Source organism: Mesoplodon bidens, assembly GCF_964165515.1.
Source record: "Mesoplodon bidens genome assembly, chromosome: 4".
NCBI lineage: Eukaryota > Metazoa > Chordata > Mammalia > Artiodactyla > Ziphiidae > Mesoplodon > Mesoplodon bidens.
Window position 1 is genome coordinate 141,296,331 of NC_138160.1, and position 23,088 is coordinate 141,319,418.

General features: G+C 47.9%; 1 protein-coding gene across 1 annotated transcript in view; it reads right to left on the reverse strand.

Moving 5' to 3' along the window:
- Positions 1-21,992, reverse strand: part of ATP13A1 (ATPase 13A1) — a gene marked incomplete at its 5' end in the record, with an annotated part of 29,122 nt that extends 7,130 nt beyond the window's left edge. Inside the window, 17 exons of the mRNA XM_081232648.1 lie at positions 243-353; positions 427-602; positions 916-1,073; positions 1,428-1,548; positions 1,628-1,765; positions 1,854-1,980; positions 2,557-2,612; positions 2,737-2,866; positions 3,383-3,489; positions 3,568-3,637; positions 3,742-3,897; positions 4,087-4,159; positions 5,625-5,815; positions 5,912-6,001; positions 8,266-8,747; positions 8,982-9,046; positions 21,865-21,992. Coding sequence (XP_081088774.1) covers positions 243-353; positions 427-602; positions 916-1,073; positions 1,428-1,548; positions 1,628-1,765; positions 1,854-1,980; positions 2,557-2,612; positions 2,737-2,866; positions 3,383-3,489; positions 3,568-3,637; positions 3,742-3,897; positions 4,087-4,159; positions 5,625-5,815; positions 5,912-6,001; positions 8,266-8,747; positions 8,982-9,046; positions 21,865-21,992 — 2,379 coding nt within the window. The remainder of the gene's footprint in view (positions 1-242; positions 354-426; positions 603-915; positions 1,074-1,427; positions 1,549-1,627; positions 1,766-1,853; positions 1,981-2,556; positions 2,613-2,736; positions 2,867-3,382; positions 3,490-3,567; positions 3,638-3,741; positions 3,898-4,086; positions 4,160-5,624; positions 5,816-5,911; positions 6,002-8,265; positions 8,748-8,981; positions 9,047-21,864) is intronic.
- Between the last annotated feature and the right edge of the window lie 1,096 nt (positions 21,993-23,088).

A 23,088-nucleotide genomic window follows, 5' to 3' on the forward strand; every position in this document is an offset into this window, starting at 1 on the left:
GCGTTCCCCAAGGGGGTGTGAGAGAACCCGTGGATGTGAGGATAGGAGATGAGACCTGGGTGTGCTCTCTAGGGAGCAGATGCAGGGGAGGAGAAGAAAGTGAGGACTGAATGCCACCCGGGGCCTCCAAAGGTAGAGGCCAGGGAGGAGGAAGATGAAATTGTGCCCGTTCATGGTGGTGTCACAGGGGACAGAAGGTGATGTGGACAAGGGGCCGGTAGGTGGGGGGCTTGGGCCCTTACCTGCTGGTGAGTGAGGTGCCCCAGCTCCTTATACCCCAGCGCCAGGACACGGGCTCCTTCCCGGGAAATCTCCGTGTGGATGTGGTGGTAGTCAGGTGGGCACTGGGCGAACTGCAGGGAACGCAGGGGGATGTCACCAACCGCCCCGCACCCCGCTCCCCACCCTGGGCCGGGGCTGGCTCACCATGGAGTGCAGGGTTTCAGGGGCCCCCTTCACAGCCGCGATGTAGCAGAGATCGGTGGAGCCAAGCTTCTCGTAGGAGGCGAGCACGGACATTCGCTTTAGGGCACTGGCAAAATGAAAGCGCTGGTGAATTTTCAGCCCCTGAGTTTTAATACTTCGGGGGAATACTTTCTCATCTGGAAACAAATAAGTACGAGTCCTGAGGGCCTTCGCTCCGAAGAGGCAGCCAAGCCCCCACCTGCCCCCTCCATGCCCTTCCTCCCTCCAGCCCCTTCCTCCCCCCACCTCCAGACCCGGGGCCTGCAGGAACTCCTGGCTCTGGGAGGGGTCCAAGCTGGATGATCTGGGTATGGAGGACCCTGCCCCAGGTCAGAGGTGAGCCTGTGCCCACCCACCTGCCTGAGTTGAACACACAGGTGCCTGAGAGGCACACCCCGCCCGCCTGGGGACGTAAGAGCTGGCGGTGTGGCCGAGGCTCCAGCCCCTCACCTTTGGTCAGTGTCCAGTCTACGGCCGTCAGCATGGCTTTCTCAAGCGGGTCACCCACAAGGGTGCCGTCATCCAGCTGCATGAGGGAATGGCATGAGGCCAGAGCCCGGTGTGTTTCTATGGGGATGTTGGACACAGGGGTCACCTCCTTCCCATCTCTGCAAGGAGGAAGAATAGCTGGTTACCAGGGTGGAGGTGACGGGGTAGAGGGACCCCCTGGGAATTGCTGGTCACAGTGGGGGGCCGCAGGGTGCTGTCTTGGTCCCTGCGACACCTGCACGCGTCTCATGAACGCCCTCAGACGTCACGTGGCTGCTTCGAGCGCAAGCTGAGCCCCCTGCCACTGTCACTCACACTGAAGAATGCTTGGGGGGGCCCCCTAGAATGGACCTCTGTGGTAGGGCCTGTCACAGGCCCTCACTTTGAAGGCTTGGGCTGGGCAGCTGTCTGTCCCTTGAGCTCCCAGAATGCCCCCGGCTCGGCGCCTCACGATCCAGAATCCCCACGCTCACCGGAGCCCGGCCACACCGCGCACCACCAGGCTGTCGCTGGTCAAGGTCCCTGTCTTGTCAAAGCAGCACACCTCCACCTTGCCGGCGAAGGGGATCCGGAAGGGCTCCGTGCAGTACATGTCTGGGTGGTGGGAGCCAGTGTCAGGGGTGCTGCCAGGCTCCAGCCCGCTCGGCACCCTGTCCCTGCCCCAGAGACTCACAGAGCTTGGCCAGAGCAATGAGGGAAGTGTTGACGGCCAGAGACAGCTCAATGGGCAGCTCGGGGGGCACGACAGAAGTGAGGATCAGCGTGCATTCCAGAAATAGCTTGTAGCGGTTCCGGCTGGGGTCCTTGGTACCTGAGAAGACAGAGCCTGCCAGCCTGGGGGCCACAGGCGCGGGGTCCAGCAGATGGTGGGGGGCGGGGGGAGTGGTCACGGTGCTTACCTTCGATCCATACGTAGGCCGCTGCTGCAATGGCAAAGACCAGGAGGAAGAGGATGAAGATGAAGGTCTCCAGGTTGTTCGCTGTCACCCTCTTGACCCCAAAGAGGATCGTGCGCAGCAGCTTGCCCTAGAGGGACGGAGGGACAGAGATCTTTCCTGGGAGGGTGGCGGCCTTTCCTGCCTAAAAGCACCAGGGCCAGGTTCTCTCTGCTGCTGGGGAGTGCCTGCCTGGGCTGACTGAGCGCCACAGCTGACAACACAGCTGTTCCAGGAACTGCACAGCTATGTGGGTGGCTGCAACTCAGCCAACAGCTACAGAGTTACGGAGACCAGTGACTGAAGACTAGAGGTTAGGGAAGGAAGTGGCTGAGATGGGGGCGGAGGGATGAATTTTCTGGAAGGAGATCTGACCATCGTCTCTACCAAGGAATCCTCATGCCACTTCGGTGAAAAGTTTATGGCCCAGACTGTGATTCCCAAGTGTGCGGGACCAAAATCAGTCTACTGTCTGTGAGGCAGAACCTCAGCCGGGGAAAGCAGGCCTAGTCTGGGGCTTGTCTCAGCACTCTGGCCCCCAGCCCAGTACCTGGTATCAGAGTGAGCCTATGGGGTGGATGTTCTGGGGTCTGAAAGAGTTGCCATCTCAGCTGTCCACCATACGCCCCAGGGACCACCCTCCTCAGAACTGGGCAAGATGCCACACCTGGGATGTGTTGAATCCGGTCCTCAGGACGTAGGCCACACACCCACTGTCCACCGCTGGGGAGACAAAGAACCAGCGTCATTCATGTCTGCTCATCCCGACTCTCTCAGAGCCAAGGAGACTTTGAGGGTTTGGGGGTGGCATGGCTAGGACACCCCCAGACACCCCTGAGGCACCTACGCTTCAGGCCTGTGGTGGCTTTCTGGGGAGGGATGTGCTGCACCACCTTGGTGCCCCCGAAGATGACGTGGAGCCGGGAGTCGGCCTGGAGGTCCAGTACCCGGTTGGGGCTGAGGTCTTCGATGGGTTCCTGGGGACGACAGTAAAGTCAATGGCTAGTCCCACCTTGGCCTCCTTCTCCATCCCCAGGCTGGAGAGCCGGACCCTGAGGCTGGGAGGAGCCTGCCTGACCCTCACAGGGCTCCCCATCCAAGCCGGTGCACCTCACAGGGGCGGGGGCTCCACCCTGTCTTTCCACCTTCATGTGCAGCATAGATTCCCTATAACCCTGTACCTGGCCTCACCCCGGATTCACAGCTTCTCGGTTTCTCTCATCCCACCTCAGCCTGAGATCCCAGGGTGCCTGACACCCCACCGATGCTCCTGGTCTCTCATCTCCTTCCCTCTCCTCATCACCACCTGGCTCCCCTTAGTCCAGGGCACTGACCTGCCAGGAAACCCAGGATCTCCATCCAGATGCTATGCCTCCTCCAGTCTCCTGGCCCAGCCACCAGCCCTTCCCTGGCCCATTTCCTCCTCAATGGATGGGACAGTGACGCGCCTGAGTAGACTGAGGACCCCCCTCCCTCCACTCCTGACCCAGCACCTTCATCTGGGGCACCGACTCCCCAGTGAGCATGGCCTCGTCCACGATGCAGCGGCCCCGCAACAGCAGCACATCGCATGGCACCAGGTTCTCCTGTGGGGAGCGGCCTGCAGGGCAGGGGCAGGAGGATTGGACAGAGCCTGAGGCCTGGGCCTCCACCGGGAAGGAGCAGAACTGGGCCTCACCGACTGAGACGATGTCCCCGGGAACAATCTCATTGCTGGCAACGGGCCTCCACTTTCGGCTCCGGTAGACCTGGGAGGGGGTGGGGTTCAGTCAGCTCTGGGGATGTGCCCATGCCTCGCCCACCCCAAGACCACAGGGACCCTCCTACCCACCCGTCATGCTACTGGCCATACCTGGATCATGTGGGGCTTGTTGCCCATCTTCCGGATCTCTGACATGTTCCGCATCTGCTGCTGCACCAGGGAGGCCTCAAAGGCCACCAGCATGGAGAGTGTGAAGACACTGTAGTACCAGTACTCATCCAGACACCAGAGTCCCACACAGAACACCTATGGGACATGGGCCTGTCTGTTCCTGGGAACGCAGGGAGAATGTCTCCGGAGGACTGGATGGCACACGAGGGCCGTTCTGCCCACAGGCTCTGACCACGAGGACGGGGAGAGGTTTTCACGTTTGGAGGTGGACTGTGAAAGCCCCAAGGAACAGGGTGGGGAGAAGGACCAGAGCTGCTGCTTTACCTGGAACACAAAGAAGGGCGCCGTGGCTCTCTCCTTGAACAGCTCTGAGAAGTCAGGCACCACCATCTCGGCCCTGAAAGAGACCAGATGCCACGCCCTGTTCCTGGTGGGAAGCCTCAGGGGCCCCACCCCTGACACCTCCACTTCCGGGCAGGGACGGCCTCCCTGGGCAACTAGGGGCCCTGGTGAGCTTCCAGACATTGGGATGCTCAACTATGGCTCTCCTCGACCGTGTGGCACTGAAGCAGGTGCGCTGACTGCCCCCAGCCCTCTGCTCTGCAGAACCCAGATGAAGCTTCTGAATCAGCACTGGGCTTTTCAGGCAGCCGCCCCCGAGCGTGGCTGGTGAAAGACGAGAACCTATCATCCGGGTGGGTGACAAGGCAAGGGGAGAGGAATGGCTGACCGTGGGACAGGAGCCCTGAAGCTGCACAGAGGAGGCCCGGCAGCTAGGTGCTGTGGAGTCCCCTGGGGCCTGAAATACAGTGCCTGAGCCCCACCCAACTATGGAGAGGGGGAGCCTGAGCTGGGATGTTCCAAAGACTCCCTAAATAAAAGCCCTGGAATTTGAGAAGCAGGGCCAAAAGGTGTGCTCTACAGCACTCGGTGTGGTGGCCCTGTCTGGCCATGGGACCAGCCAGGTCCACTATGGCCATCCTTGTTTTGCCCTGCAGAACTGGAGTGCTATCCAGGACATGGGATTTGAGAAAAAGAAACTGCACAGTGGCTGCATTGCAATAAAAACTGAGCCCCACCCTGGACTGTGTAGGGTACCTTTGCATAAGCGAGGACGGTGTGAAAGTGGACATCCCAGGCTGCCGCCATGGCTGGCCTGGCTTGGGGAGGGGAGGGAGCATCAGTAAATGTTTCCTATGAATCTTCCTACTCGAGCGCTGGTTGCAGTAACGTATTTGTAATTTTCTGAAAAGCAACTAGGTCAAGAAATAATTTCCTAGAGATTCTGAGCGTTTTTGAGTCAAGGACAATTATCACCATGGCCAGGATGGGGGCTCTGAAGCCCAGCTCTGACCCCTCCCAGCTCCTGTCAACACTGGTCATTTGGGTGAAGGTTAAAGGAGAAAGTGCTGACAGAGCATCTGCATTCTACCTGGTACAAACAAGAGCTGTCCTGCTCACCACCATCTTTTTTTATCACCACTCATAAAGTACTTGGCTATGTATAAGAAGAATGACAAGAATGTACATTTATAGAAAAAAATTTAAAATAAAGAAGAGAACACAAGTTACAAACACAAGACAAGGATGAACAGCCCTGGGCCAGGCTCCAAGCTGTGGGCCCTCCAGGGGGTTCCCATCAGCAGGCAAGTTTGAGGGAAACTAGACTAGAACACGTTTCTCAGAGGGCGCCCGCCACATCCACCTGCGATGTTTTGTTGAAAAGGTGGATTCCTCCAAACCACAGGGCATATACAAGTGGGAAGGAGCCACTAGCTGGGACAGAGACCTGGGCTGGTGACCACAGGCAGAGGCCCAGTCCTGTCTCAGCAGGGGCGATGCACGGGGATGCTGGGACTCACCTGTTGCTCCCAAACTTCTTCTCGGCTGCACGGATCTCCGAGTCCTCCTGGAACCCTCTGTTGCTCTGGTAGAATGAGAACAGGTTTCCCACAGGAAAGGCCACGGGGAGGAAACGCTTCTTCTCCAGAGCATCGTAGGAATACTTGATCTTCTGGAATTCGAAGGACAGCACCTCCTGGCCGTCTTCGCCCTGTGGGAGGTGTGTCTGTGGCAGAGGGCCCCTGATCTGGGAATGTCAGGGCCTGGGGATCCCATGCAAGCCCATGCTAGAGCAGGTGGTCCCTACCTCATCACGGTGCAGGGCTACGAGCTCAGTGGAGCCGTTGTTGGGAGTCGGCACCACCTTCACGAAGGTTGCCTTGCTGGGGTCGAACTCCTGTGAGAGGCAAAGTGCTGCCGCTGAGCCCTTCTCAAGCCCCAGCTCCACGGCTTCCACTGGGGAGGCCACGGGTGCCGCAGCTCTGTGGACATGCTCTGGAACACGCCACTGGGCTCTGGGTACTGCCTGGCCACTCCCCAGTCTGTCACTGGGACAAGGGACAGCACTTCACTGGGCCTCTGGTCCCACCCATACTATAAAGCCAGGGTCATGAACAGCGCCCAGCGCACAGAGCTCTGCTGACGAAGATGAACTCAAACAGGAAGAATGCTGCCCGGCATGAGGTACACTCTCAGTCCACGTGAGCCAAGGCCTGTTACAGCCCACCTGGCCTGCTGCTCCCCCTCTGCCCCCCGTCCCCACTACTATTCTCACTGTGTCCTCGAGTGACAAGGGATGATGAGGCTCATCCTCGCCTCAGCTAAGGGCACATGCTGTTTTCTCTGTCTGGAACGCATGGTCACACAGCTGGCTTCAGGCCTGCGCTCAAATGTCACCTTCTCAGGATGCTGCCCCTGGATGCTCCACCTAAAGGTCCCTCACAAAATCCTTATCCTGGTTTTCTCTCTTTAGCATTGACTGCTGAGTTCCATCTCCCCCACTAACACCATGAAAACAACGTGTTTCGTCTGTTTTGTTCTTTGTTATTTCTCCAGCACCTAAGACACGGAGGCGTTGAATGGAACTGCACTGGCACACACACCCTGGATCCTGTGAGCTGCATCCATCCCACCTCTGCTCCACCAGAACCTGTGTTGCCATGGGTTTTTATTTTTGGGGGGGGGTTGGGGGACATGGCGGTGACCCTGAGATACAAGGCCCTGCCTCTCCAGAAGTTCACAGGCCCCAAAGCAGGCAAAAATAACAACAAAAGACAAAACTATGAACTCAGGAAACGCTATGGTAGAAAAGTGCAAAAGCACTACATGGGGCCAGCCACATGCCAGGTGCTTTGCAGAGTTCATCTGTTTCTTCTTACGATGGCACACTGAGGTAGGTGTTACAGTTCTCACTTTACACAAGGGGAAACTGAAACCCAGAGACCAGAAGCACCCCTGTCTGAGATCTCTGATGCAAACCCAGATCTGCCTGTCCTAACCCCACAGCTGCTTAGCTCTTCTTTCTTCTCCATCCCTGGAGAGAAAGTTAATAGTCACACTTTTTAGCTGCAGGCCAACAGGCAGCTGGAAGTTTGGGGGTGTTACCCCCAACTTCCCTCCATTCTTTTGTCCCTCACTGGGGTCCTTCACTGTACTGACTTGAAGCCACCAATCCCAGAAGTTTGAGAAGTTTGAGTCTCTCCCCTGGGATAAGAGAGATTTCACTTTCTCAAAAGAGAAAGAGAATTCAGTCCACATTTAGAGTCAAAGAGGGGTGAGGGAGGGTGGTGGTGTGGTTTCTCTTTCTCTTTCTGCAGCCCTGGGTGCTGTTCCCTTTTTCTCTTCTTTTAACAAACCTGTGTGGGATCAGAGGGGAGGCTGACCTCTGTGTCCATGGCTCGATAACCTGCTGGTGTCATCCGAGGCCAGCCCAGAGGGCAGTGGCATAGTCACTGATATCAACTGCTAACCCAGGGCAGCTCTCACTCATCCAGATCTCACGACTAAGGGTCACATGCACTACCTCGCTGTTGTATTCTGAGGGCAGTCCTCATTACCATCACCCTTGCAGACAGAGACTCCAAGCAGCTAAGTCACTTGCTCACAAACACCCAATGCTCGTCTTAAACGCTGCAATTAACTGCATTTCAAGCTCATTTTGGTCGTCATGGGGTGGACGCGGGGGGCTCTGAGTACTGGCCAGGACTGATGCTCAGTTCTTAAAGCAAGCTCCACAGACAGGGAAACCCATCCCACAGGTCTAACCTCACACTACGAACAACAAGGTAGGAGACAGACAACGAAGAAGGTAGGACTGTTTTCAGGAGAAACAACCGAGTACTCGCTAGTATGGGAGCTAGTAAATGGTGACATATGCCGGGCCCTGCGCTAAGCTTTTTACAGGTATTACCTTATCGAATCTAAATGACCACACCAGAGAGGAATTCCAGAGAAGGGAAGTAACCTACGCCAGGATTACACAGCCAAGTCAGAACGGGGCCAGAACTTAGCTAGCGCAAAAGGGTGGAGGGCGCCTCTAGGGACCCGGCTCCAGCAGATGCAGAGGCCCCGGCTGGGATGGGGACGGACACAAACTGAGTAGCTGGGATCCGCGGTGAGGCCGGACCATGCCGAGGGTCGGTCTCGGGTGCGCACACTTACCGGGGTGCAGGTGAGCGCGCAGTGCGCGTGCACGGACCAATGCCCCGAGAGGACGGTGAGCGCGTGCGCGAGGCAGATGGTGGCGAGCACAAGCAGCGCGGCCTCGGGGATCTGCGTCCAGCTGCTGCCCCAGCCCCAGCAGCCGGCAGCCGCGGCACCCAGCCAGGCTGGGTAGAGCAGCCCCACGAACGGCAGCACCGTGAGGCGCCGCAGGAGCGCCAGCCGCCGGTACGGCCACACGGCCGCTACCAGCTCGTCGCCGCTCTCTATGAGCGCAGGCCCGGCGGCAAGGAGTGTGCGCGGCAGCGGCCTGGGCTTGGGCTGCCCGGCGGGCTGGGCCCCGCAAGGCCGAGCCCCGCAAGGCACCGCATTGCCCACCGCCGCCGCCGCCGCCGCCGCCGCCGCCGCCATCTTTCCCAGCGCCGCTCTCGCTTCAGGGCAGAGGCTACGGCTCACTTCCGATGTTGTACTTCCGGTAAACCCTGGGCGCCGCCATGGCAGCCAGGAGTGAGAAAAGCCAGGGCAATGTACGGGTCTGGGTCCGGAAGTGGCTACTCAGGGCACCGCCATGATAGGCTGTGGCCGGAAGGAGAGTCAGGGCGCCGCCATGACACAGAGGGCTTGAAAGGGCTAAGGCAGCCTGCCTGCTTTGCCACGCCGGACTGAGACCGGAAAAGACGAGGCAAGGCGGGTTGGGCGCCACCATGACAACCTACATCGGAAGAGGCCAGTCCTCCTCGGAGACTGCACTGTCTGGGCCACGAGGGGCGGAGCCTGGACACTGCGGAGGTGGGGCCAAAGAAGCACCCTTGTTCAGGGGGCGGGATTTATCATGAGGGCGGGCCTTGTGCGCGTGCGGGTGGTGTGGAGGTGGGGTGAGTTTTCCCTACCTCCGGGCCTGGGTAGGGCTCGGGGCTGGTGGGCTTCGAGAGTCTAGACAGGGCACAGCCACACCTGACAGGAGACGTCATGTAATAGATAATAATTACACACCCACAAAGTTACTACTTTAACATAAGAATATGAAAAATTGGTGTTTACTTATTGTTTATTATTTACTTTCCTGTTATATAAATGCTATTGTTTCAACAAAACCACAGTAGGACTAATTAACAGTGGCAATTAGTATTTCAGTACTTAGTAGTACTACTAATAGAAAACACATCCAACAATATGTTTGAGAAAAATGTGTATGATATGTTTATAATGTTTCTGTCCTCTGATACAGCAATATTTGAACTACTTTTTAAACTCTTTACTGGACATTAAATTTGTAGGTTATATTGTTGCATATTCTTAAGATTCTTGAGGTATATACATGTAAGACTGCAAAAGGAGAACATAAATGCAATAAGACTTAGATAATATTCTATATTTAATAAAAATAACGTGACATTTCTTTCCCGTTTTACACAGTAGGATATTTTTACTTTCAGTTTTCTTTTCCAAAAATACTTCTTTGAATGGACTGCAACCTTTAGAACATCCTTCTCTTTTATGGGGTGATAAAACTAACACAAAGATGACATCACGTTGACTTGATTCCCTGCTCTTAGCGGGCCCACAATTACTCTGATTCTCTCTTTTTTTAAAAAATTTATTTATATATTGGCCGCATTCTGCGGCTTGAGGGATCTTAGTTCCCGGACCAGGAATTGAACTCAGGCATGGAGTCCTAACCACTGGACTGCCAGGGAACTCTCTACTCTGATTAATGGTGTCATTCCAATGTGAAGACGTCAAGGTAATAGCCTCCCACCTAAAGCCTTTCAGCACGGATTTTACTAACTAGCAACAACAAGCTTTTTGACTTGTAGGGATTAGTATTTAGCTCTCCAAAACAGGTTTGTTTTGTAGACCAACTATTTGTCAATCAGGTCTTTGCATCTATACATTTATATGCTGCTATCGGTGTCCAAGATGTTTTCATTTTTGAACATTCCCGAAGCACATTCCAATGTTAACTTATCATCATAAGTTAAAGCTTCCTTGCTCAGGGAGAATGGTTTTAAAGCATAAAGTTGTGCTTTATGCTTTAAAGCACATGCTTTATTTGGAATCACAGTTGGATTCCAAATAGCTACATGTTTAGGAAAGAAACAGAATGTCCCATTTAATTTGCCCCTTCCTGGTGACATTTTGAATTTCAAAGCAGTCTTATTTCAAAAAATGAGTCATTTTTTTGCTGTATGAGTTTTTGTCACAACTGTCTCCATAGTGTTTTCTTTTCCAGAATATCATATAGTTGGAATCATGCAATATGTAGCCTTTTCAGGCTGGCTTCTTCACTTAGTGCTGCATTTAAGGTTCCTCAGTGTCTTTTCATGGCTTGATAGCTCATTTCTTCTTAGCACTGAATAATATTCCATTATCCAGAGGTACCGCAGTTTATCCATTCCCCTACTCAAGGACATCTTGGTTGCTTCCAAGTTTTGCCAATTATGAATAAAGTTGCTGTACATGTCCATGTACAGGTTTTTAAAATGGCAACATGGTGACATACATTTCTTTTTTCTTCCTTTCTTTCAAGTGTTCCAGCTTTATTGAGACATAATAGACGTACAACATTGTGTAAGTTTAAGATATACAACATGATTTGATACACATATATATTGCAAAATGATTACCACAGTAAGTTAGTTAACACCTTCATCACCTCACACAGTTACCTCTGTGTGTGTGTGTGTGTGTGTGTGTGTGTGTGTGTGTGGTGAGAACATTTAAGATCTACTCTCTTAGCAACTTTCAAGTATACAGTACAGTATTGTTAACTATAGTCACCGTGCTGTATGTTACATCCTCAGAACATATTCATCTTGTATCTGGAAGTTTGTACCCTTTGGCCAACATCTCTCCATTTCCCCCACCCCTCAGTCCTGGCAACCACCGTTCTACTGTCTATGAGTTCCATGTTTTTAGGTTCCACATATAAATCATGTGATCATGCAGTATTTATCTTTCTCTGTCTGACTCTTTCACTTACCATAATACCCTCAAGGTCCATCTATGTTTTCTCAAATGGCAAGATTTCCTTCTTTTTTTATGGCTGAGTAATGTGTATGTATATATCACATTTTCTTTATCCGTATATTGGTCAATGAACACTTTGGTTGTTTCCATGTCTTGCCTATTGTGAATAATGCTGCAATGCACATGGGAGTGCAGATATCTCTTTGAGATACTGATTTCATTTCCTTAGAGATAGTGATTTCTTTTGCTTTGGATATATACCCAGATTGCTGGATCATATGATAGCTCTATTTTTAATTCTTTGAGGAAACTCCATGCTGTTTTCCATAGTGGCTGCACCAGTTTACATTCCCACCAATAGTGCACAATTTTCTCCATATCCTCACCAGCCTTTGATATCTCTTGTCTTTTTGGTAATAGCCATTCTAGGGGTGAGGTGATAACTCATTATGGTTTTGATTTGCATTTCCCTGATAATTAGTAATGTTGAACACCTTTTCAGGTACCTGTTGGCCATTTATATGACTGCAAAAATGCCTATTCAGATCTTCAGCTCATTTTTTAAGATGTTAGTTATTTTTTTTAATTAACTAATTAATTAATTTTTGGCTGCATTGGATCTTCGTTGCTGCTCACGGGCTTTCTCTAGTTGTAGCAAGCGGGGGCGACTCTTCGTTGCGGTGCACAGACGTCTCATTGCGGTGGCTTCTCTTGTTGCGAAACACGGGCTCTAGGCGCACAGGCTTCAGTAGTTGTGACATGCGGGCTCAGTAGTTGGGGCTCACAGGCTCAGTAGTTGTGGCTCCCAGGCTCTAGAGCACAGGCTCACTAGTTGTGGCGCACGGCCTTAGTTGCTCCGCGTCATGTGGGATCTTCCCCGACCAGGGCTCAAACCCATGTGCCCTGCATTGGCAGGCAGATTCTTAACCACTGTGCCACCAGGGAAGTCCTATTTTTTTTTTCTGTTGTTTCTCTAATCTCTATTTCATTTATTTCTCCTCTGATCTTTGTTACTTCCTTCCTTCTGCTGACTTTGCACTTAGTTTGTTCTTCTTTTTCTAATTCCTTGAGGTGAAAAGTTAGGTCATTTATTTGAGATTTTTTTTAAATGTAGGCACTTATAGCTATATTAGTGCTTGACATTAAGCTTTTGATTGTCAAGGCATCCATTTCAAAAGACATCCATCTTGAATAAACATCCTGGCAGCTGTATGACACAACTACTAGCAAAATAACCAGATAAGGAATTAGACCACCCCCTACCCATGAAGGTCCCTCTTTCAGAAAGCCCTGGGTAACCTGGATAACTGACCATTTGAGTGATCCTGCTTCTCCCTTCCTATGCCCTAATTCCTGCTCTTAAGCTTTATTTATTTATTGGCTGCACTGTGCGGCAAGCGGGATTTTAGGTCACCTGACCAGGGATCCAATCTGTGCCCCTTGCTGTGGAAGTGCAGAGTCTTAACCACTGGACAGCCAGGAAAGCCCTTCTTTTTTTTTTTTTTTTAACATCTTTATTGGAGTGTAATTGCTCTACAATGGTGTGTTAGTTTCTGCTGTATAACAAAGTGAATCAGCTATACATATACATATATCCCCATATCTCCTCCCCCTTGTGTCTCCCTCCCACCCTCCCTATCCCACCCCTCTAGGTGGACACAAAGCACCGAGCTGATCTCCCTGTGCTATGTGGCTGCTTCCCACTAGCTATCTATTTTACATCTGGTAGTGTGTATATGTCCATGCCACGCTCTCACTTCGTCCCAGTTTACCCTTCCCCCTCCCCGTGTCCTCAAGTCCATTCTCTATGTCTGCGTCTTTATTCCGTCCTGCCCCCAGGTTCTTCAGAACCATTTTTTTTTTAGAAGGGATGTCCCTCTTAAGCTTTATATTAACCAATAACATGAGCCTACAAAACTCTAGACACACCAATCTTGGATCCTAATAAAGACAGAGTCCTAGGTCTAGTCTCTCTCTCTCTCTTTCTTTCTTTCTACCTCTGAACTCACTGTGTAGCCCTGGGGTATGCTGTGTGTGCTCCAGGACCTGTGAGTAATAAATCTTGTTCCTCAAATTCCCTGATGGTTTTTTCCTGTGATCATAATAAGAACCAAGGGCTGCTCCAGCCACAACATTGGCTAGAGAAATGTGTGTGTGGCTCACTAAGGGTAATATGGGCCAGGGTGAGTGCCTCAGGTGTACCTAGCTGATAGCATCAGTATCAATAGGCTGAGACCAACACAACACAATGTAAACTTCTTTCTTAGCACTGCTTTTGCACAACATCCTATAAGTTTTGGTATGTTGTGTTTCCATTGTTGTTTGTTTCAAGATTTTAAAAAATTTCCTTTTTTATTTCTTCTTTGACCTATTGGTTATTCAGGAGTGTGTTGCTGAGTTTCCCATATTTGTGAATTTCCAGTTTTTCTCTTGCTATCGATTTCTACTTTCATATCATTGTGGTTAGAAATGATACTTGGTGTGATTTCACTCTTCTAAAATTTGCTAAGATTTGTTTTGTGGTGTAACATGATCTATCCTGGAGAATGTTTCATGAGGGTTTGAGAAGAATGTGTATTCTGCTGCTGTTGCATGGAAAGTACTGTATATGTCTTTTAGGTCTCTTTGGCCTGAAATATAATTCAAGTCATGATTATGCAACCAATTTTGATGTGCAGGTTTTTTCCCCAACACCAAGTGTTTCTCTGACACCAGCTGTGTATACTACAATTCAACTCAGTTCTGACACTATCTACCTGGAGATAGCATCAGATCCCACAGGATAAGGGCTTGGTCTTATAAGACTGCCCACCTCCCACTTCAAATGCCAATCAAAAGTCTAGTTTGTTACCTGTGCTTCTGATCGATCAGCTATAGATCAGAGGTTCCTATGATTCCCCTCCTTAGGTTCAGTTAATTTTCTAGGGTGGCTCACAGAACTCAGAGAAACATTTAAATTAGTAGATTACCAGCTTATTATAAAAGGATATAACTAAAGAACAGCCAGATGGAAGAGATGCATAGGTAAGTTATGGGGAAAGGGCTTGGAGCTTCCGTGCCCTCTCCCAGTTTGCCACTCTCTCAGCACTTCCAAATGTTCATCAACCTGGAAGCTCTCCAAACCCGCCCTTTTGGGTTTTGATGGAGGCTTCATTACATAGGAATGATTCATTAAATCATTGGCTGTTGGTGATCAATTCAACTTCCAGCTCCTCTCCCTTCCCTGGAGGTCAAGGAGGATGGGACTGAAAGTTCCAGCTCTCCAATAACATGGTTGGTTCCCCTGGCAACCATCCCTCATCCTTAGGTATGGTCGAGAAGTCACCTCATTAACAGACTCAGGTGTGGTTGAATGGGTTTTTTTATGAATATTAACACACCTTTATGGCTCTTACAACTTAGAAAATTCCAAGGATTTTAGGAGCTCTGTGCCAGAAATAAGACAAAGGCCAAATTTACATTTCTTATTATAAAACACAATATCACAGAGTCCAGTGTTTCCTTATTGATTTTCTGTCTGGATGATCTGTCCATTGTGAAACTGGGGGTATTGAAGTCCCCTACTGTTATTGAATTGTTGTCTATTTTTTTCCTTCAGATCTGTTAGTATTTGTTTTAATATTTATTAAACATTTAATATTTACTTAATATTTAATATTTAGGTGTTCCAATGTTGGGTGCATATATATTTACAGGTGTTATATCCTCTTGATAAATTGACCCCTTTATCATTATATAATGGCCTTCTTTGTCTCTTGTTACATTATTTGACTTAAAGGCTATTTTGTCTGATATAAGTGTAGCTACCCCTACTCACTTTTGGTCTCCATTTGCATGGAATATCTTGTCTCATCCCTTCACTTTGGGCCTATGTGTGTTCTTAAAGCTAAAGTGAGTCTCTTGTAGGAAGCATATAGTTTGAATCTTTTCTTTTTAATTCATACTACCACTCTATGTCTTTTGATTGGAGAATTTAATCCATTCGTATTTAAAGTAATTATTGATAGGTGATGCCATCAATATGGCCTTACTAATGCCATTTTTTTTTTTAACAAACAAAAGGAAGTTTATTTGGGAATAGCCATTGGAATTGCAATTCAGGAAATGCAAGCTATGGCAGACCATAGACTAATGCTGTCTTAATAATTGTTTTCTGGCTATTTGTAGTTTTTCCCCTCTATTGCTGTTTTCCTTTGTGAATTGATGATTTCCTGTACTGGTGTGCCTTGATTCCCTTCTCTTTATCTTGTGTGTATTTACTATAGGTTTTGTTTTATGTTTACCCTGTGGCTTCCTTGAAACATCTTATGTAACAGTCTATTTTAAGCTGATAACAACTTAACTTTGATCACAAGCAAAAAATCTACCCTTTACTCTCCTCCATTTTATGTTTTTGGTGTCACAATTTACATCTCTTTATATTGTGTATCCATTAATAACTTATTGTAGCAGTAGCTAGCTATTTCTTAGTACTTTTTTTCTTTAACCTTCGTATTAGGGTTAAGTGGTTGACACACCATCACATTACAGTTTTAGAGTATTCTGAATATGACTACATACTTACCTTTACTGTTGTATTTTACATTTTCATATGTTTTTATATTACTAATTAGCATCCTTTTGTTTCAGCTTGAAGAACTCATTTCAGAACTTTTGGTTAGAAAGGTCTAGTGTTCTGAAATCCTTCAGCTTTTCTTTGTTTGGGGAAGTCTTTATTTAGCTTTCATTTTTGAAGGACAACTTTTCTGGGCAAAATATTCTTGGTGGCAGTGTTTTTCAGTGCTTTGAATGTATCATCCCGTTTTATCCTGGCTTGCAAGGTTTCTACTGAGAAATCTGCTGATAGCCTAGGCAGTGGATAAGTTACCTTGTATGAGAGAAATTTCTCCTTTTCTGCTTTTTTTCTTTTTATTTATTTTTGGCTCCGTTGGGTCTTCATTGCTGTGCGCCAGCTTTCTCTAGTTGCGGCAAGCAGGGGCTACTCTTTGTTGTGGTGTACGGGCTTCTCATTGCGGTGGCTTCTCTTGTTGTGGAGCACGGGTTCTAGAACACAGGCTCAGTAGTTGTGGCGCACGGGCTCAGTAGCAGTGGCTTGCGGGCTCTAGAGCGCAGGATCAGTAGCTGTGGCACACGGGCTTAGTTGCTCCGCGGCATGTGGGATCTTCCCGGACCAGGGCTCAAACCCGTGTCCCCTGCATTGGCAGGTGGATTCTTAACCACTGCGCCACCAGAGAAGCCCTGTTACATTGTTTTTGATCTTGAGAAAGACTTTCAATCTAAAATAGAACCAGAGGATATAAAGTGGAGAATCTCACACACGTGCCCTCAGGAAGACAAAACTTAAGGACTAAGAGACTGATTTCCAGTAAAATTCCTGATTTACAGAAAATGATAGTGTTGGAATTTTCTCAGATGATGTAGAATTGATCAGAGGTTGTCTCATATTGACTTTGGAAAGTTTTGTCAGAGGCGTGAATGGGAGATGACCCAGGAGATGTCACGGTTGATCTCACAAAGTGGGCTGAATTGAGCTTTGTTTGTGTGACTGGATCGATTTTGTCTGCTTAGGAAATTTTCCTAAGGCTGGTGGTCTCTGGTTTTTATTTTTATTTATTTATTTATTTATTTTTTTGCGGTATGTGGGACTCTCACTGTTGTGGCCTCTCCCGTGGCAGAGCACAGGCTCCGGACGCGCAGGCTCAGTGGCCATGGCTCATGGGCCCAGCCGCTCCGCGGCATGTGGGCTCTTCCCAGACCGGGGCACGAACCCGTGTCCCCTGCATCGGCAGGCGGACTCTCAACCACTGCGCCACCAGGGAAGGGAAGCCTTCTGGTTTTTATTTTAACTGACTAACTGAACTGTCCTCTCTTTACATTCCCTGCCCATAAATACAGCCTGCCCCAAACCCTGAATGGACTTGCCTGTAGCTTGCTACAGTTTGCTTGTCCTGAATTGCAATTCCTCTAACTATTCCTGAATAAACTCATCTTTTGGAACTTGCCTCAGTTTACCTCTTTGTTTAGGTTAACAATCTCTAGCACTTATCTTTGGTTCTATCTTAGTATTTCCATCTCTCTTCTTGCATTGACCATCTTGCATGCTGTTGTCGACTGAAAAAAAATGCACAACCTAAAAGTTGAGAATTATGTTTCGTTCAGCAGACATACTAAGGACTTAAGCCCAGGAGACAGCCTTTCAGAAAGCTCTGAGGGACTGTTCTGAAGAGGTAAGGAGGAGCCAGGATATGTAGGAGTTTTTGCCAAAAAAAAATCCCATGTAGTCAGAACATCAAAAGATTACTCTTGTTTCTGTAAATCCAACACCTCTCTAAAAAAATAAAGTCTATTAATTTAAAAAAGATTACTGTTAATTAAAGAAAAGCAGACATTTCAAGTTAATGAATTTAGTGCTGTTGTATATGGGAAGGTACAAGAGTCTGGGATTATTGAAATTATTCCTTTGAATAATTAACTATCTATGGACACCTTAACTATCTATGGCCAGTATCCTGTTTTTCTTCATCCTGAAGCCCACAGTTGGAGATGGCTGCAGAGGCTGAAGCCTTGATGGCCTCAGCATCCTTTGTTTACTGAAATGGCAGGCGACATTCATTGTCCACACTGTTTTATCTATCAAAGCCCTTACTGCATTTATCATGGCGGTTTTAAATTCCTGGTCTGACAAGTCCCACATTCCTGTCACGTTTGGTTCTGATACTTGCTCTGTCTCTTCCAATTGTGTTTTTTGCTTTTTAGTATAGCTTGTCATTTTTTCTTTTCTTTTCTTTTTTTCTTGGCTGCGCCCACGCGGCCTGAGGGATCTTTGTTCCCGGAACAGAGATCAAACCCGCACCCCCTGCAGTGGAAGCACAGAGTCTTAACGACTGGACCACCAGGGAAGTCCCTCTTGTAATTTTTTCTTAGCCAGACATAATGTACTGGGTAAAAGGGACTACGGTAAACAGGGCTTTAGTCATGTGGTGGTGAGATGTGGCGGGATGGGGAAGTATATTATGGAGCTGAGAGGAGGTCTCAGTGTTTTAGTGAGCCTGAGCCTCTAGACTGTGAACTCCCTTAGGTGGGAGACAATGGCTAGAGCGTACTGGAGCTGGGTATTTCCCTTTCCCCAGGTCAGTTAGACTGCTAATAACCCAGCAGGTTAGGCTCTGGTCAACTAGTTTCCCCTGATGGCAGGCTTTGTGAAGAAGAACAGAGTGCTCTGGCGTTTATCAAATGGTTCCTTTTCCCTTCTCGCTTCCAGAAGCACAGGAGATTTTTCTGATCTTTTCTGTCAAGCTTCTGGAAGTGAATCTCAAAAAATTGTGGAGGCTCCTCTATGACTGGGTCTCCTTGGAGTTTTAAATTGTCACACTTGTCCACACTGAGCCTCCAGCAACTCATCAGTTACAGTTCAGGTTTTCCTATTTTGGCACTGGTTCCTGCAGCAGTTTCTGCTGATGAGTCTCTGCTCTGATAAGCTGTGACTCCCTGTATTCACCTGTTTGTCTCCCCAGTCTTGGGGGCAGTGGTTTGTCCTTCCAGATCCTAGAAGAGTTGTTGATGTTTCGGTCTGTTTATCTTTTTATTTGTTAGAACAGAGTGGTGACTTCCAAACTTACATGCAGAAACTGGAAAACCCAACTTGTTTTTCAATGACAGCTTTATTAAGACATATTTCACATACTGTACAATTCCCCATTTAAAGTGATGAATCGATGGTTTTAGTACATTCATAGATGTGTGCAACCATCACTGCTTAGTGTAATGATTTCAAGGCTCACTTACATTGTAGCATGAATCAGTACTTCATTCCTTTTTATGGCTGAATAATATTCCATTGTATGGATGGACTGCATTTAGTTTTTCCATTCATTAGTTGATGGACAGTTGGGCTGTTTTCATCTTTTGGCTATTATGAATGATAATTGTCCTTAGTTTCAGCTGTGGGCAGACCCAGGATACCCTCCTAGAGCCTCCCAGGGAGGGTGACCTAGAAAAATTTTTGTCTGACACAGGGCTGGGGATGAACCCAGAATGCCCTTCACCAGTTTCCCTCTTTAAAAAACTTTCTGGGAGATTCTTCACATATTCAGGCCCCATGCAAGACTATGGCCAGGCCCGGGACCCCTTCTTAGGCTTTCTTGCATAACCTGGGCCAGTCCTAGCCTCCAGTGGGAGATTTAGAAAAATTTGGGGGAAGCCTATCCAGCAATTGGGCCCCACCTGCACTGCCACTAAGCCCAGGGCACCTTCCCAGTTTATCACAGGCTGGCCTGTGCTGGTTGCTGCTACTGGAGGGGGACTTAGAAATATTTTTTGGTGGCTCCTTTGACTATCAGTGTCCATATAGGACTGCAGCTGTGCCCAGGCGACTTCTCCATGACCCTCTGAGTGTGGCTGCATGTTCATTTTCACAATTACAATTACGGTCATTTTCATTTGTTCTAATTTGATGTTAGTTTTGCATGATTGGGTGACTCTTCCTTTTCACAAATAATACATTGGTTCATCTTCATTTGTTCTAAGTCTCTAAGTCAAAATAATATTTTAGTTTTGTGAGCTCTTTATAACTCAGAGCATGTGTGATGCATAATTTCATAGGTCAACCTGGCTAGGCTACGGTACCTAGATATTTGGTCAAACACTAGTTTAGACATTGCTGTGAAGATATTTTTTTAGATGTAATTAACATTTAGATCAGTAGACTTCAAGTAAAGTAGACTATCCTCCATAATGTGAATGGGCCGTATCCAATCAGTTAAAGGACTTAAGAGAAAAAAGACTGACCTCCCCCAGGGAAGAAGGAATTCTGTCTCCAGACTGCCTTTGGACTCAAGCTACAACATCAACTCTTCCCTGAGTCTTCTGCCTGCCAGACTGCCCTGCAGATTTTTTTTTTTTTTTTTTTTTTTTTTTTTTTTTTTGTGGTACGCGGGCCTCTCACTGTTGTGGCCTCTCCTGTTGCGGAGCACAGGCTCTGGACGTGCAGGCTCAGCAGCCATGGCTCACGGGCCCAGCTGCTCTGCGGCAAGTGGGATTTTCCCAGACCGGGGCACGAACCTGCATCCCCCGCATCGGCAGGCGGACTCCCAACCACTGCGCCACCGGGGAAGCCCCTGCCCTGCAGATTTTGTACCTGTCAACCTCCACAATCATGTGAACCAATACCTCAACATCAGTTGATCTCTCTCTCTCTCTGTGTATGTATGTATGTATGTATGTATGTATGTATCATCTATGTAGATAGGTATGGATCTATCTTTACATGCATACATCTTACTGGTTTTCTTTCTCTAGAGAAGTCTAATACAGCACATTTTCTCGAATAATGCATTGATTCTTCTTCATTTATTCTAAACTGAAATAACACAATATTTTTTTTTTTGCACTATGTGACTCTGAGCTTGTTTCAGTATTGCTTAGCTGCACTGTGATTTGCTCTAACCTGAAAGGAGAACTTTGTTTGGAGAGCACTGTTTAACTTAGCACATTTCCACAAAAAATGCCTTGATCTTCGTGTGCTTAACTTGAAATAAGGCATTACTCCTTAGAATGTGACTATGAGCTAGTTTCTACAAATTCTACTGGAATAAAGTGTGTAATTTTTTTCTTTTAACCATTGACAACATTCAAACTCCCCTGTCCCCTTCTGCCTCACACATGTGCTTGCTGATCAGGTAAACTGGCATGGTTTAACGGATATATTACTTTGCCAAGCACCCTGTAATGGGCTGAATGGTGCTCTCTCCGTACTTCCATTAAGAGATATGTCCAAGTCCTAATCCCTGGAACCTGTGAATGTGACCTTATTTGGAAAAAGGGTCTTTGCAGATATAATTAACACAAGGATCTTGAGATGAGATCACCTTGGATTTAGGGTAGGCCCTAAATCCAATGACAAGTATTAGAGATATACAGAGAAGAGAAGAGGATTAGGCCTTGTAAAGATGGAGGCAGAGTGATGCAGCCACAAGCCAAGGAATGCCAGTGAATACCAGAAGCTGGAAGAAACAAGAAAGGATTTTCCCTCGGAGCCTGTGTAGGGAGCACAGCCCTGTTGACAGCTTGGTTTCAGACTTCTGGCCTCCAGAACTGTTAAAGAATAAAGTTCTGTTCTTTTAAGCCACACAGTTTGTGGTAATTTTTTTTTTCAGGAGGCTGGCAATGATGGCAGGGTTGTTCTGCTATGCCCAATGTGGCAGGGGAAAACATTCACCACATATTTACTTACAGATAGGGGAGGGAGGCCTCTGTCACTGTTCAGGTATTACCTGGGATAGTGCAGGTGGGTTGATTGGCATGTGGGGGACCCTCCCACTAGCAAAGACTGTCCCAGGAGACCAGGAGTAGGCTGTATGGGATTGTGTCATCTGATGAGCCTCCTGAAAATGTTTCCAAGTCCTCTTCTGAAGGCCTGGACTGTACCCTCCTTGCCTGGGTCTGGAGTGGGGCACATGGGGATCCAGGCCTTCCTGCCATTCCATATAAGGAGGCGACCAGATGGCCCACAGGGTTCTAGGTCTCAGTGATGAGACTGTTGCAGGTCCCAGTGGCCAGGTTGAAGTTCCAGGAAGTCAGCCTGTGGTGTAGATATTGCATACTGATGTGGGTAGGGGTGCATTTTCTGACCTGGCAGCCAGATTGGGCCACCAGAATGGTGGTGATATGCTAATCTTTGGCTCTTCAGAATAATGGGCTATAGACTTTCCACCATCCAAGATGACTCCGGCTTGAATTGCACATGTGCTGGCTTTCATCTGTCCACGTGTCCTGAGGTCAAATTCAAGGTGATGTTCAAGGCCAAACTCAACTGAAGTAAAAATTTTAGGCAGTGATAGAAATTATGAGGATGGTAGTCAAGGACAGTATATGGGTCTTCAAAAGGTCAAGGTCAGGGTCAAATTATTAGTGATAGAAATATACATTGATGATGGTCAATGGCAGGGTTTGATCTGAAACAGAGTCAATGTAATAGCCCAGAGCAAGGTCACATAATCAGTCAGTAATAAAAATTGTCAGGATACAGGATATGGGTCTGAGAAGAGTCAAGGTCAAGTCCAGATCAAGTTCGAGGGAAAGGGCAAGGGCAAGAGCAAGGTTGAGGTTTAAGCCAAGGACAAATTATTGGTCAGTAATAGAGAAGATCAAGATAATTGTAAGGGACAGGACATAGGTGAAAAGAGGAACATGGGTGAAAAGGGGCAAAGTCAAGTTCACAGTCAGGTCACAATGTCAGGCCAAGGTCAAATTATTGGTCACAGAGTAATTCAGGAAGACAGAGACATGATATATTCAACTAGTGTTTATATCAAGTTCAAGATTATGTCAATTTCAAAGTCAAGTCAACAACAAGATCAAGGTCAAATTCTCAGTCATTATTAGAAATGGGGAGGATAATATTTCTACAGAGACTATGGTTCTGAAAAGGGTGAAGGTCAAAATTAGGCCATGGTGAAGTTCAGTATCATACAAAGCCAAAATCAAGGTCATATTAAAAATTAGTGATAGGATCAGTACAGTAGATAGGGGACAGGATTTGTTTAAAATAAGGGTCAAGGTAAAGTTAAAGGTATTAAGTTGAGGTCAAAGGAAAATTATTAGTCGTAGAGAATGCCAGGATGATAGGAATAGAGCACAAAACTGGAATAGATAAAGGTCAAGAACAATGCCAGGTCAAGTTCATATTCAGTGTCAAATTCAAGTTTAAGTTTTCAGTTGGGGTAGAAATGAACATTGAAGATTGTGAAGGACAGGAGTTGGTCTGTATCAGTCAATATAAAGGTGAAGGTTAAGGTCAAAGTAAAATAATCATTCAGTGATACAGAAAGTTGTCATGATAAGGACAGGGTATGG